Source organism: Atractosteus spatula, chromosome 25 (genome assembly GCF_055471065.1).
Source record: "Atractosteus spatula isolate fAtrSpa1 chromosome 25, fAtrSpa1.hap1, whole genome shotgun sequence".
NCBI lineage: Eukaryota > Metazoa > Chordata > Actinopteri > Semionotiformes > Lepisosteidae > Atractosteus > Atractosteus spatula.
In genome coordinates, this window is record NC_142730.1 from 189548 (window position 1) to 204385 (window position 14838).

A 14838-nucleotide genomic window follows, 5' to 3' on the forward strand; every position below is an offset into this window, starting at 1 on the left:
TCTGGATTGAGTGACCATGCTGAAACCAAACACAGATTAATAGCCATAGTCAAGCAGATAATGAAATCAATTAATTCATTTGAGAATCTAACAAAATCCAGAAGAGATTGCAGGTCACCAAGAACCCGATTTTCCCTTCTTGACAATAAATGCAATTCCTGATCTCTGCTCTGCTCCGATCCCACTAATCGTGGCAAGCCAGGCATTGGGGTGAATTCTGTTGTCAGTGCTTGAGATCTGAGCTTGTGGGGGAAACTGTACTAAAGGTGTACAGCCAGGCGCAGGATCGGAATCCAAGACGAGGAAGCGAAAATTCATTTGTCACAGCAGTCTTCAAGTGCAAAACTTTTCTTAAAGCTTCTCGCTTTTTTTTTTTTGCTGGCAGTGCTCTGTCGAATGCTTTCGATCTCGGCTTCCGAACAAGCAGTGTGGCCGAGCTTTAATAACTCTCGCTTCCCGTTCTCAGTGGAGTCCAGCTCCCTCGGGCAGCAGAGACCATTTTTAGCTGCGAGGTTTAAACGCGGCGGATTTCCCGTGTCGGCGGGCCTAGCAAACCACAGATTTTTCGACCGCCAATTGATTACACTCAGCATGTATAGCCAGGGCCAGCCCCCTCAGAAACTGAGCTAACCTGTTGGACGTCTACTCGAGGAAGAAAAGGGTGCCTCCTTTTTGCTTCTGTGCCGAATCGTCCTGGTTTTACTCGTACTAAAACATTAGTCTCCGCTTGGATTGGAGGTGAGTGCTTCAGACTTTAAAATCTTACTTTATTATTCCAGCTCCTGCTTCGTGCCCAGTAGTTTGATTTTTGTTTGGTCTGTTTCGAAACTGTCTCGGACGCTGATGCGGTCCAGTACTGTTCGGCTCGGTTCCCTTTAGAAATCGTTCTAATACGCAGTCACTGTGATTTTGAATAACGCCCTTTCCTACAGGAAAGTATTAGATACACTGTGTTTGAGCGGCCCTGCTTAATGATCAAGCAAAGTACATTCGCAAGCAGCTGTTTCGTACGTTAATTTTAAGAAAATGTATAATTCCGACAAACCGCGGGGTTGTTGTGAGACGTAGCTCCCCCATGTGTATCGACGTGTCTCCGAGGAAAGCGTTTTGCCTTGTTTTGTAACAGAAGCAACATGTGGCATCCCGATTTATTTCCCTTCTCGTTTCATCCCTACAGTTATCTGGGGAATGTCATGTGAAGAGCGTCAGCGTCTGTATAATTGTTTGGGGGACTGTTTAGACATGGATGGTGGAAAACGATAAGGCTTTATAACGTGTAGCCTTGGCGTCAAATGACTTCAACGGATCCCGTTTAGTTTACATTTGAAGAAAAAAAAATAAAAACAACAAATACAACGAAGTGACGTAAAAGTTGTTTAGTTTCGAAATCTGGACATTTCAGTTGGAATCTTCATAGTTCACTTGATGATATGAGGATATTTACTGTGACGCAGCTATTACGGCGGTCGCAAGCCCTCGAGTGCGATGTGGAGATGAGCGGCCGCGGGTTCGGGTGAGTTTTGCAAGAGGGCGGTCTGGACTGATTAGCTCGTGAAGGACACACGTGCCCGCTCGTTCAGGGCGTCTAAAAAAATCAGAAACGCGCAAATTAAGATCAATGGCGAGATCGTGAGTGACGAGCGCTGCTGTGTAAAATTCAAGAACGAAGCATATTTTTTTCACACCGTTTTATTTTCCTCGTCACGCAGAGACATAATTCTTCCAGTATCTGTATCGCAGCTAGCGGTAACACTCGATTAGGAACTCGTAGTGCAAGTAGTACCTTTTTAGCATCTTGAGCGTCAGGAGCTGACCGAGCAGCGAGCAGTAAGGTGGTGTTAGATTCCGCTGGGGGAAAGATGCACCGCGAGATCTGCGGTGTGATTACATTTTTGGCGCTGGTGCGAATGTGTGGCCTGCCCTGGACTGGCGTCCTGTCCAAGGAGTAGCCTGCCTTATGCGCGTTACACAGCTCTGGTTCGAGTAGTGCTGGATTCTATTGCGGGCTCTGGGTCTGATGTTGATACCTTTGTTTTATTCTTGATTGTGTCCAAAACCTAAAACATTTGCACAGCCTTGTTTTTCTACAATGTCTGGATTATTATGTGCACCTTGAGAGCTGGCAATGAATTAAAAAACTGAACAGTGCTTTTAAGCACCTACATGTGACGACCTTCCAGGGGCTCCTGCTTTGTAGGAGACGAATGCCGGCGCAGTGCCTAGCCTGTGTGGAGCTGTTTGTGCTCTGTGTGAGTGCTGCCGCATTAAAACTCATGGGCTTGATGGAGCTTCAGAAAGGTGGCACTCACTGCCCAGCAGAAACACTGTGAACTGCAATCCCTGCTTTCGCAGTGCTGAGCCGGGCATCAGGCGAGCATGCAGCCGAGCTGGTGGAGATTCGGAACTGGCCAGTGCTGATCTGGGCATCCTGGGAGTCCAGGGGTGTGACATCTAGGAGTCCTTGAGGATTAGCGCAGGGTACTATAGTGCGATCCGCTCTGCAGCGGCGGTGTGTTCGTCCATCGCAGTGGTTTGTCAAGTCAGTCATGTGGAGGAAATGTGATCAAGTGGGAAATCTAATCAGAAGCTCATGGGGGAGGGGAGGGGGGCCTTTGTATCCAGCCTGCTTGTCGCCCTGAAGCAAAGAGCCGATGCAAATTGTCCCTGCCTGAAAACCGCAGGCAGAGCAGGTGTCACACTGGAGAAGAGACCCCATCACACTTCCTTCCTGAATAATAATAAAGGAGATCCGGGGTTCCAGGTGTTTGTCATGCTTCTGCACATTTTGGGGATCATAGGTGGAATTTGCAGGTTAGAGTAAATGCAGGTAGAACAAAAGTATAAAACTGGAGGCAGACCTTTACACCAAGAGTAATGGGGGTCTGGAACAAGCCATCTGACTGCTGTTGAAGCAGATCCTCGTGGATGTGTGGAAGTCCAGCACATGAATAAAAGTCTTGGGACCAGTCAATTGCTAGGAATCAGTCCAGTAAGATGACCCCAGTTTCTGTTATTTAGTACATATTGATTCCTTTAGTTTTGAGCCTGATAGTTTTCATACTGCAACTTAAAACAGGGGGATAGGTTTAGTTTATCACCCCAGTCCCTGGCTCTGCTGAAATGGAAACTATTGGGCATCCCAGATCCTTCTGGACCACAGGTGAACCCACAGCAGGGGAAGGGTTAATTCAGTTCGTGTCTTCACAGGAGTGCTGTGAATTTGAACTGGGTTAGATGTAGAGACACCCTCCCTCTGTCCATCGCTGGCTCAAGCAGAGCCGCTAACAGCAGGTAACCCTATCCCAGATGAGGCTGATTGCCCTCATTATGTGGCAGGGCTTGTGACGGCGTTATATTGATTATTCTCCCAGCGATGGTATTCTGTTGTGCTAAATATATTTCCGATAAAAGTTTTTATTTTTTTTTCCAGACTGGAAAAGCTCAATTTAGGCTGTAATGCGCACCAGACCACGATTCTAAGTTTTATTTAATCACCGGGACGATGACTGCGCCCAGAGTAGGCTGTTCCGGTTCCTCCGTAGCTTCCAAAATGCGATTGAAAGTTCCTGGTTTCCAAGTCAGAGTAGGAGGACGGGTGAGTCACGGAAACGTGATGCCGCGCCATTTCCTTCGTTTGTCCAAGTCTGGTGAAGGAAACTGGAGATACAAAAACCCGTTTTGCTCTGCCGGCGGCTGTCAGCACAGGGCAGGCGTACTTTAACACCGTCGCAAGTTAACCAAGCCTGACAAATAAGGTGGGGTTCCGAAACTGTTTTTATGAATATGGCCTTGGAGTCGGTTATAGCTGGAATAGCTCAACTCGTTCTCAGAGGGTAGGAGCGGGGACGTGAACAGACGGCTGGTCACGACCACCCGGCACGCCGACGTTCCCAGCGCGGAATGACTGAGGCGTGCGGCCCTGGTCACGTGTCTGCTCCTGAAGGCAGGCCGCTCCCACACACGCTACAGCTCTACAGCTTGGCCGTCTTCTCCTCTCCTCCGAATGAAATCACGATGAAGCTGTAACGTGCCTTGAGAACAGCGGTAAAAAGGGATTGCTACCGGGAGGTCTGCCTATCCAGACATATCGCTGTCGGTCACCTCCAAAAACTTGCTACCCGTCCTTAGGACATCCCGATCGCTGATTAGGATTTTGTATATCGGTCCCCTCTCGCAATTCCCAGAAGTGGCTTTAGATTGAAGTATGTGCTACATAAACCGTTGTGTTATAGGTTATGGTAGTAACGAATATGAACTTAAGCAATAACTTTAAATATCTATTGATGGAATTCTAGGGCGTTTAATAAATACTGTATGCGGGACGAAAATACTCGTCTCCTGATTATTATTTTTATGTTTATTAAGTTTTTTTTTGCTCTCTCTCCTGTCAATTTAACTTTTTCTTAGCCGATAACCAGCAGATTTACGACGCCTTTTGCTCTCTGGGAAGGACCACTTTTGTCTCCGGCGTTTTATTAATTTTTTGGGTGGGGGAGAGGAGGTAAAGGAAAAGTCCACTGAAATAAAAACAGTTGGACCCTTGCCTGCGAGATGCAGCGCCAACCGGTGCCAGACGCTTTGCACACAAAACCCAGTCAGGGGGTCAGGATTTCAGTTCAGACCCGAATCGAGTGGCTTGCGATAAGAGAGGCGCTGGTCTTGTGATTAGCGATTCTATTAAGAGCCCAGTGCGATATTGAACGTATTGCGTCGTCCCAGGCGCCTTGGGCTTATCTGGGAATTAACTTTCCCCTTACAAGGTCTGTGGAAAATTTCCTCTTGTCCGCTGGTGAGGAGAGACGGGATATTGAATGAACACCATTGAATCATTTCTCACGCCTAATGCGCTAAATAACACGGACATTTGTGAAGTTTACTATTGCGTAAATGAGTGCTTTAAAACTATTTTGTACATTGTAATACTAGTGTTACTAAAAAAGTGGTTTTGTGTGCGGAGGCAGTCTGTTGCATTGTATTTCAAGAACATGCTGCTGTTTCTAAAAAAAAAACGTTCATTTTCACGCCCCAGAGCGTAGAGGTAGTAATGCCGCCTCATGCCTGTTATTGACGGGGTTGACTGGAAAAGCTGGATATGCCCGGACTCTGTTCCGGTCGGGTTGTTTTGATCGTGCGGAACAGAAACCCAACAGGAGTCGGGAGCCGGACACGTCTTTGCGCTTCACCTTGCCTCTCGCTGGATAGGAGCTCGGACCCTTCGCCATCGCACTATCTCGCCTCGCCTGCGACTGGCGCATCCGCCCTCAATTTAGCAACAGGCTCAGAGATTCCTGTGTCGGGGGGGCTGCATTCTCTTTTGTAAAAGCCCAACATCGCGTGCAGGGGTGGGGGTTGGTTTTGCAGCAGGGCTTAGACCTTCTAACAGGGCTTAATTTTTGCAGCACGCAGTGCCTCGCCTGCGATTTATAGAAGCACTTTAAAACATTCCTGTTCCCTGTGCTGACCTTCATGAAGTTCAGACTTCAAGATCAGTACTCCACTGTAAAAACAAAACAAAGGCCGCGCAGTAACTCAGTGAGCCGCCTGGAAACCGCAGTGAAGCTTTCAGAGGCAGGTATGACCAAGTCTGATGCAATGTGTAGGAAGCTGTTGGAAATCTAGGATAAGAATGGAGAAAATACAAAAGCATTCCATGTGGATGTGCAGTGCATGTGGTGAGGTGGAGATGACTCCACAGTTTTAAACAAAGGAAACAACACGTCTTATCCGATACAGCTTACACTGTGCTGGTGGCTGATGGCTGGACTCCAGCATCCTGCTCAGGTTGCTGCAGTGACGGTGAGTTCAGTGGAGGTGTACATCGCAGGCCTGTGTGCAGCGGTTGTAAGGAAGAAGCAGCAGGCTGATTGTCCTGGGTGTGAGGTGCTCCAGGCCTAAGAGCGTTTGGGGCTGGAGGTGTGAAGGGGCTTGACTGGCGTAAACGCAATAGAAATGCTGATGGGGTTGTACTGGGGGACTGTGAAATGACAGGTTTTATACATCAGAAGAACCCCTCCCCCTCCAAGAGCATGGATTGCAAAGTCATCCAAATTACATTTCCATTGAGCTCGTTTCCAGAAGCTACCTTTTACAGCTCTGTGGAAACCAAAAAATCTCAAATGCATTAACGTCTAATGCCACATATATCTTCCTGTTAACAGCTGCTGAATTAAAATGACTCTGAAGGCCAGGTGGCAGAATGACTGAGGGGATCTTGTAGTTCCTGCTGGTCTTGGCTACAGGGAAATGCGTGACGCCTGTAGCTGGCACGAGCAGAGGCTCATGGGAAGGCATGCGGCAGTCTGGGGAGTGAGGGAATGGCAGTGCAAACAGACAAACATTTACTCTGTAACCTGACCTGGCCTCTGCTTGCAGCAGCAGAACTGCTGGCTATCTGCTTTCTCCTGTCAGACCTCGGGTCACAGATGGGTCTGAATTCTTGATTGCAAGTGAAGTTAGGCATCAGTCTGTCATCATGCTTTTTTACAAATGACCCACTTACCTCTCCCGCTTCCCTAAGCAGACAGCTGACCAAGGAAGGAAAGTCATACCTCAGCCACACGTCTCCAGTCCTTTTCTATGGCATTCCAAGTTACCAGGTTTTCCAGTTAACCATTACATCAGTTTTATTTTACTAGAAGAATTGAATGTGATTTTAGTCAGTTGCATGCAATTGCTGATGAAGATCATTTGCAATGAAAAATGGCCATCATTAATTACACACTTAATTGATCAACACCATGCAAGCTTTCCTGTTTTTTAGAAATAGTTTTAGGGTGACGTTCTAGATTGGGACTCTATAGGAGACTTGTGCCCTGTGGTGCAAATATTCTCTCCTGATCATGGAGAGGGTGCTGCATCTCCTGGTTTTCCCTCCATCCTGGACTCTTAATGATTTGATCTGAATTAATTTCTCACTCAACTGGTATATATTGCCACTTTTTCCAGCGGCTAGTCTTTTAGGGTTTGTGGCCTATAAAATCTGGAGAACTGCATCGCTCCTGGGCCAGGAGTGAATGTCTGGGTCTTATTGTTGTTATACCTGCTACACCTGAGTTCATATAGGTTCACCAAAAAATGACAGAGATTTACCTCTAATTGGACTTTTCAGATCAAATGTATGTCTGATTAAGGAGTTGTTTCTTACCTGGTGTTCTGCACTTCCTCATTGAGAATGGAGCATACTCTTCCAAAGCCAAAGTCCTTAAGTCTCATTTTTCAAACTTCCAGGCTTTACCCAAGCTCATTGCTTTTGCAGATTTCCTTATTTTATCTTAAATCTGTATCTGAAAAAAGTTGCCTTAATTTTTCTTACTCTGAAAGAATAGTTTTAACTTAAGGATCAATAAATAAACATGGGGTGGAGGTGGGGTTGCTTTCAAAAGTTTAATGTCAAATATTCCCCAAGATATACACAAACTCAGTTTTGAAAGTGCTCTGGCTTTGTGTGCAGCCAAGCCAGGACGGGGGTTAACAGGTGGTACCAGAATCCGCATTTTCCTGACTGAGCTCCAAACTGGAGGCCACAGATTTTTCCAAGTGTGTGAGACCAGGGGTATTGTGGGTATAATTAATCCCTGGTCTCGCACGAGGCAGACGTTAATCAGTCTGAACTTTCCATTCACAGTAATGATGCAAAGGTCTTTAGTTAAAAAAGAAAACCACCCAAATTGGGCGTATTAATGAACACGAGGAAGAAAAGGCATGCAGAATATTTCTGTTAATGAAGGCTTTTTGATGTGGATTCCCACTTTCTTTTCCCTGAAAGAGGATTATCGTATTTGCACAACTTGTCTTGCAGTGTTATTTTTTTCCATTCATTCATTTGTGGAAATCTCCAGAGCTGCAGCTGTAGTTGCATTGTGGCTGTGCACACCATGTCACAACTTGTCCAGGCTCTTCCCTCCTCTCTCCAGGTGTAAGCAAGAGCTTATTTCTCCAGATTGGATTCTTGTATAGACTGAATGTGCACCCGGAATTATACATTTTTATACTCTTCTTTAAAAGCAGGAATTGAAAATTGGTTAGGTCGTGAATAAAAAATAAATAAATATATATATATATATCCAATCAGAAGAAGTGCCGATCCAGGTCAGAGTCAAGGTGGCCCTGAGCCTATCCTGGAGCCACTGGGCCAGGAAGCAGGTAAGCTTCGGTCGAGGAGAAGTCTGCGCTGACAGCAGCTCGCTTTGTTTCAGGACCCCAGAGCTGTGAGGCAGCAATGCAGACACTGCCCCACCATGCCACCCCCATTGTCTACTTTTGTAAATAAAAAAGGTTTGGTTTTCACACAACACCTTAGCAGTTAATTGTTAAAACTTTCCATGTTTCTTTGACGTGGCCAATCGGGTATTTCAATAGTATAGGATATTTTCAGAGTGCTGGCTAATCGGCACGTTTCGGGTGTCTTTGCAGGGTGACACTCCTCATTCTGTGTTGAAACAATTCCCAGAACACCCAGCGGCCATTCTGTGCAGCTGCACTGGTTTCACTAGGGATGTCATTCGACAGGAATGCAAACATTCTGCATCCAGGAGAACCTGGGCCAGATGCTGCATTGAGCTTGTTCGCATAAAAGGCTGCATTTCCTAGACATTGTAAAAGTATGAAGAGCAGGCTGTTTCCCCATGGTCGTTCCAGTCAATTGTGTCAAAACTATAATGGACAGGAATGGATGAGTGGCCATGCATGTCTTCAAAGCCTGCGGCTTTGGTCGGAGATGGGGGGGACCCGAGTCCCACTGCACAGCAGTTCAGTCCATTCCAGGTTTTCCCAGCTGCAACATCTTGCCATCTTGCTTATATCTGAGTGTTGGATAATCTGATGCTTGTTGCCATGGTTTCAGTAGATTTGCACTGACAGACATGAAGTAAAAACAATTGGTCAGATTCGTTCTCTGAGTTATTTGCTCAGCTCAAAGTTGAAACTGAAAAGGAATTTGACTTCTGGTTCCTGTCAGACAAAGGTTAATTCTTTCAAATTAGGGATACAGTGAAGCCTTTTAGCATATTTGCTTAAGTTAGTGTTTAGTCAAAGGTCCTATTGGTGTAAAAGTTCCTTTCTGAAAATGGATAATATAGGGTTAATTAGCTAGCTCTTAACTAATGCAGAGGATACATTCCTTCTAGAACTGGGATATTTGCAAGGACAGGTCTGCTGAATGAATTGTCTGTATGTTGGAGAAGTAACCTCTGGAACTTGAGTCTGAAGGTGGCAGTTCTAGTAGCAACCCGAAGGTAAGGGAGAGAGATCTGAGACTTTGTAGGTCTTTCACAGTCTGTGTAACATTAAAACATGTTCTCTTTTCTCCTAAATACGTTTCTCTGTTTTCACTGGGTAGTCAGCTGAGAAGCTGGGTGTGTTCGGAGGATAATAGGAGCCAGTGTGGCGTTCTCTTCAAGAACAGCCAGTCATTGTGCAGGCAGCCGGGGGTGTGCAGGAGGCAGGCTGGGATTGCTATATCCACAGAGGTTTCCCTGTGGTGTTGACCTCTCTGTCATCAAAGCCGTTGGTAGTGTTCGTCTCATTGCTTCTCCTTGTTTTATGTGGATGGTGCAGCCTGTTGATGTGAGTAAAATCTTGTTTTGCTTTCAAGAAGTGGTTGATGCATTTAATGTTATTAGATTCACTGATTATTCTTGAGTAACTATTGCTGGTGACATCAAGGTAGGGATCATTCTAATTAAGTACCATGTTAATAAATGTTTGAATATTAAATTGTTCAGGTTTTGTAAATCCCTGCAGTTCAGTGCTGATCAGTGCATTTATCTCTGATGGACCTTTGGCTTCCCCCAGGAACGCGGACTCTTCTGTTGTGATTAAACCAACAGTTCCCAGTCCTGATCCTGCAGTCCTGCATACCTGCCAAGCGCCCAGTTACACTATTGAACCTGTAGTTGAAATAACTGGAATAATCTGAAAACAGTGAAACAGTTCAGCTCTTAACCATGTTGCAGGTTTGCCTTTTAACTAATGCATTGCATGACATTGAAATCCCAAACTTCTGAGTGCCCACAACATTTTTTTGCAAGAGTTAGAATTGAACGTAGTTGAATTCAACCAGGTCTGGTATTTTTCAAATCTCACTCGTGGGGCACAGGAATTTCTTTTTTCCTCTGCTGAAATCCACTCTGTTCCCTTCCTCTTCAGGCAGACTCTGTGGAAGATGGAAAAGCTCTCAGCTCTGGTCCTGCTGACAGGTGAGTGTGAAGCAGCCCGATTTTTAACTGGGCCTCCTGTTCTTGAAGTGTTGGTGATACTTGTGTGGTTTGTCATTCTGCTAATGTCTGTTCCTCTGTGTTTCCGCAGTGATCGCCGTTGCTGTGGCAGAGAATGAAAGTGGGTTGGAGTTTCCTGGAGATGTAGTAGCTGCTGTACTGTGAATGTCTCTAATGTTTGTGTAGCAACAGTGAACAGGGTGTATAATCCATAATTAACCCCTCAGTTATGATAAGGGGGCTTTTAGTTGGCCTGATTGCGCCTGCTAGTTCTGGGACTTGTCTTAAACAGACCGGCCACCCAGAAGAAGTACCAGGGAAAAGAAAAGACAACGTTGCAGACAGAGGATCATGCTCTGGGATCACACGATCCCCGGAGTGTCCATGGCCTCTTCCGGAGGGCCGTTCCGAAGAGAAGATGCTCCCGCTGTTTAAACCGCACGCGTTCACCCTTGGTGTCTTTCTGTCTCTGGGGTTTAATGATCCTCGGAGATCTCAGGAAGGCCAGCCAGGGCCATTCCAAACAAAACGTGCTGTGATTTAAAAAAAATCAGATCTCTGCTAACTTCCCTCTCTTTTGCTTTGTTTTTGAGATCCTTCAAATGAAGACAATGAAGAAAATCCCTTTAAATTCGGTGAGTATTGAAACTGCTTTCACTCAAGAGGCTCGACCTGTGGACTTGCTGACATTGAACAGGACTCGTCTATTCTCACGCCTTCACACTCTCTACACCCAACCATCTCGCCCCACCTGTCTTCCTGTCCGTCACCCCCGTCCCTGAGCTTCCCTCTCTAGCAGATGAGAACACGCCCTGAGCGCTGTGCAGGGCCTGATGTAGACTGACCGGTACAGTAGGGTCTTGTCATCTGCGAAGCGAGCAATTGAACAATCCCTTATCCGCGATTCACTCTGGCTGACAGGGTCTCCGCTGAAAGAAGAGCGGAGCGTGATGAAACCGAGCTGAAGGGTGTAAACAGTAATATTGAAATTGGCGCACAACAGACTATATGAGACGAGTCCAGTGAGTGTTTGAGCCTTTCGGTGCCCAGCGTCTCGGCGAGGTCTCGTTTTGATACTATAACGAATGCCAGATCTCATTAGTACTTTTAATTATCCTGTAATGGAGGGTTACTTATGTCTTTTAACCAAACATACAATATGGTGTAGTGCATCATGCGACAGTAGAGGGGTGGAATTTATGTGTGAATTTAAGTATTCATGATGGGTTTTCTGCAACGAACCCTCGCGGATGTTGTGTGTGTTTAGCGTGGGTGCAGAACTAAAAAGGACTCTCATTCTTCTGGGCAGCTCATCTTAATTCGGAAAGAGTGTATAAATGCCCCAGATGATTCCACAACTTAATCATTACTTTTCTGGAAGTATCTCTGGTATACATGTTTACGTGTTTAGTCCTAAAACCGAAAGTCGACGTTGGGCATCAGTTGGTCACTCGTGTGGTGGTTTATGTTGGCATCTTGCTCCGTCTCCCTCCAGATTATTACCGACTGCGAGTGGGCGGCCTGATCCTGTCGGCGGTGCTGTGTCTGATCGGCATCACCATCCTCCTCAGTGAGTACCCCCCTGCAGGACACCCCAGGACATGCTGCGTCATGAGGCCCTGTCACATGCAGGAGAATGTGTACTAGACACAACACTTAGCACAATGGGGAGCAGACTAGAACATACCTGAACATTGTGCAGGTAGTATGTATTCCGAACTGATGGGTACTTATTGTGTGCACAGAATTATAGAGGAACGATTCCATTATTTGACGTTAGTTCATCTAAATCCGGAAAGGATGTAAAAATACCCCAGATGATTCCACAATTTTTTTCACAATTTCCTGTCTCGGGTAGTAAACTTTGAGTTTAGTCCAGAAACTGAAGGTCAGTGATGAGTATTGGTCAGTCAACCCAGTATTGCAGGGGTTTACCATGGCTTTCTAATCTCTCTACAGGTGGACACTGCCGATGCAAATTCAAGCAGGACAAGAGGCGCAGGACCGGACATGCAGGGGCTCCGGGTCAGCAGCTGCTCAATGACCAAGGTGTGTGGCTGAGACAGAGCTGAGCTGCCAGTCTTGTTCAGTGTTAGAGAGTAGAACAGTGTGAAGAGACTCTTTGCTCTGGAGAGCTGCTACAGCTGCACTGTGACCACTGCTCTTAACAATGATCTTCTGAAGCCAGGCAGGTGGATCTTAGATGTCTGCTTGATCTCAGAAACATGGTTATGAATTATGGGATGTGTGCTTGGAATAGGAGATGGGGTATTTTGTATGATAGTGCTTCCATTAAACAAAAGATTTTTCAATATTTATATTTAAAATAAACGAAATGTCCTAAAAATAGTATTTCAACCCTTTTACAGTTTTGGCTGGCTATGTACATTAATGTAACACTTTCACTGTGCAAGTACAGTGCTGGTTCAAGAAAATATTCCCAGAAGTTTGACAAAATTCTGGACCTGTTGACCAGATTCCTCTTTAGTTTTCTCTGATCCAGTGGTCATGGTGGCTGCTCAGGCACTTTCGTTACATTTGTTAATTTCTCACTACATCTAAGTTGAAAGGTCGTGAGCAATAGGTTTGCAATCATTGTTTCTGGAGCGATTCAGATTAAATGTGTGACACTGAGGAGCTGTTTAAACACAAGAGGACCTCGTTCAGCCCCTGGAGTGGCTAGCAGTTGCTCATTCTATAGAGGGACCTGTCTCTTCCACTGCGGAAGTACAGCTTCCTCCTCTGTGACTCTTGCAGCTTTAATTAGCCTGACGGCACTGTCTCCCACGATGCTCTGGTCTCCAGTTTGGAGAGTACTGCTGCCCCACACGCTCGCTCCTCGGGGCCATGAGTCACACAGCTCGTAGGAACAAGAGTGTGGCTCACCGAAGGGAATTCTCTCTGCTGTTTGTCTGTTCAAAAGCTAGGCAGATGTATTGCTGGCAGGGGTACGAGCACAAATTATAACAGCAGTCTGCAGATGTGGAAGATGCACAGATCAGTTTAGTCTGGAAGATCTGTTAGAATTTTATTCGCACTGCAGTGCTAAAGTAATACCAAGAGTGACTTTGAAACCCGTTATAAAAGAGTCTTTTTGTCATGTCTGTTTTATATAAGAAATTATATAGGTTAAAGACACTCTTGCTGATGAAGAAAAACCTTCACAGTATTAAATCTATGTAAAATCGGCCTTGGTTTAGATAGAATGTGGAGATGCAGCACTACTGTGAATTAAGATGGTCCTAGTCTGTATGAGACTGGTACCATAATGAATTATGTTATACTATGTGAACAGAGGAACTGTTCGAACATATACTGTACCTCATTATCAGAAGACAAAATCCACATGCTGATCACTTCTTTCAAAAACAATCAGAATAAATTTCCCTCCTAATAAATTGGATTTTAAAACTGGTTTCCTTAAATCAGTGTGTCGGTAAAACCGAGCTGTCCTGCTCTTCCAATCTGAGTGTGTTGATGAGAACATTGGTCTTTGTCATGTAGAATAGTATTAAGTTAGAAGATTTCACTGTGACTCTCTCTTTTCAGCCCGGGCCAGCGAGTGCTGAGAGGGAACTGGAGATCATGTGATGCACCGTTTAGTCTGTTACCTTGGTGACTAAAAGGAAAGGGGTGGGTGTGGTGTGGAATGGGGGCGGTTTAAGGATTTTAGCTCATGTCATTGGTTGCTAATTTGAGGGGGTGGGGCATCTCTGCCAAAGGCACTGCTGCCTGCACGTCTCTCACTATAAGATGGTAACTAATGTAGCACAGTCTGTATGGCAAAGTGGTTTTTATTTTTTTTATGTATTTAAACACACCAATAAAGCTGACCATGTTGTGCCTAATTTTCTGCTTTTGTTAAATTTTGAATACATCACACTAAGTTCTACTAAGCAACTCATGGATTCATTCTGAATCCCGTATAATTGATTTTATATAAAAACTGAAGCTAATATTATAGGTTTGTCACTTTCACAGCACAGTGTCATGGTTGATATGACTGACATTTAAAAATAATGTTTAAAAACCTTTGATGTGAGCAGTTAAGCCTTCATATTACAGTACCCCCACTCTCTGGAGAGCTGTAGAGTATTTTCAGGGCAAAATAAAAAGGAGTAACGACATCTGCAAATAGAATTATTTAGGATTATGTACTGCATAGGATATATTTTTATCTCACTAACTTCAATTACCAGGAAAGATCAGCCTGCTTTTCCTTTAGAAATAGTGTGAAAGGGCAGCCAGATCTAATAATCACAGCAGACCTGGCTCTGGGGGGAATAGGTCTAAAAATATGCTACTCTGGAAATACTAATATCTCGCATGTGTTGTGCATGGTTTCAAAACTATTACTGGAAGCATTGTACAACTTAAGAAAGGCCCAAACAAGAAGCCATTAAACCCTTTAATCCTAATTAGCCTGTTTGGTAGTTAGTAGCTAATAATACAACGTGACTTATTTCAAGAAATGGTATCTGATTCAACAATGTCTGTTTCGTTTTTACTTGGCCCATAATGCTTTGTGTAAGTTTATCATTTTAGAATTAATCCCTGTGCTTCCCTGGAGTTTCCATTTGCATCCTCAAGGTTGGGCTTCTTCCAAGTCAGGCACAAGGCGGAG

The 14838-nt window shown here is 45.1% G+C and overlaps 1 protein-coding gene across 2 annotated transcripts; it reads left to right on the plus strand.

Annotated features, from left to right (window-relative positions):
• The first annotated feature begins 607 nt into the window (after positions 1 to 607).
• fxyd3 (FXYD domain containing ion transport regulator 3) lies at positions 608 to 14062 on the plus strand. 2 transcript variants are annotated; one of them, XM_088905186.1, is made up of 7 exons: positions 608 to 738; positions 10147 to 10196; positions 10306 to 10335; positions 10808 to 10849; positions 11710 to 11784; positions 12174 to 12263; positions 13764 to 14062. In XM_088905186.1, exons 2-7 carry the CDS (start codon positions 10163 to 10165, stop codon positions 13781 to 13783), a joined length of 291 nt encoding a protein of 96 aa, XP_088761312.1. In that variant the 5' UTR covers positions 608 to 738; positions 10147 to 10162; the 3' UTR covers positions 13784 to 14062. The 2 variants fall into 2 exon arrangements, with proteins under 2 accessions (XP_088761312.1, XP_088761311.1); XM_088905185.1 differs by lacking the exon at positions 608 to 738 and adding an exon at positions 9489 to 9564.
• Positions 14063 to 14838: the final 776 nt, after the last annotated feature.

What these genes read in the sequence shown, in the direction of transcription:
- fxyd3 (XM_088905185.1), top strand. An exon ending in TGCTGTGGCAGAGAATGAAA is followed by an intron (nt 10,336 to 10,807) that starts GTGGGTTGGAGT and finishes TTTGTTTTTGAG; the next exon opens with ATCCTTCAAATGAAGACAAT. An exon ending in AGAAAATCCCTTTAAATTCG is followed by an intron (nt 10,850 to 11,709) that starts GTGAGTATTGAA and finishes GTCTCCCTCCAG; the next exon opens with ATTATTACCGACTGCGAGTG.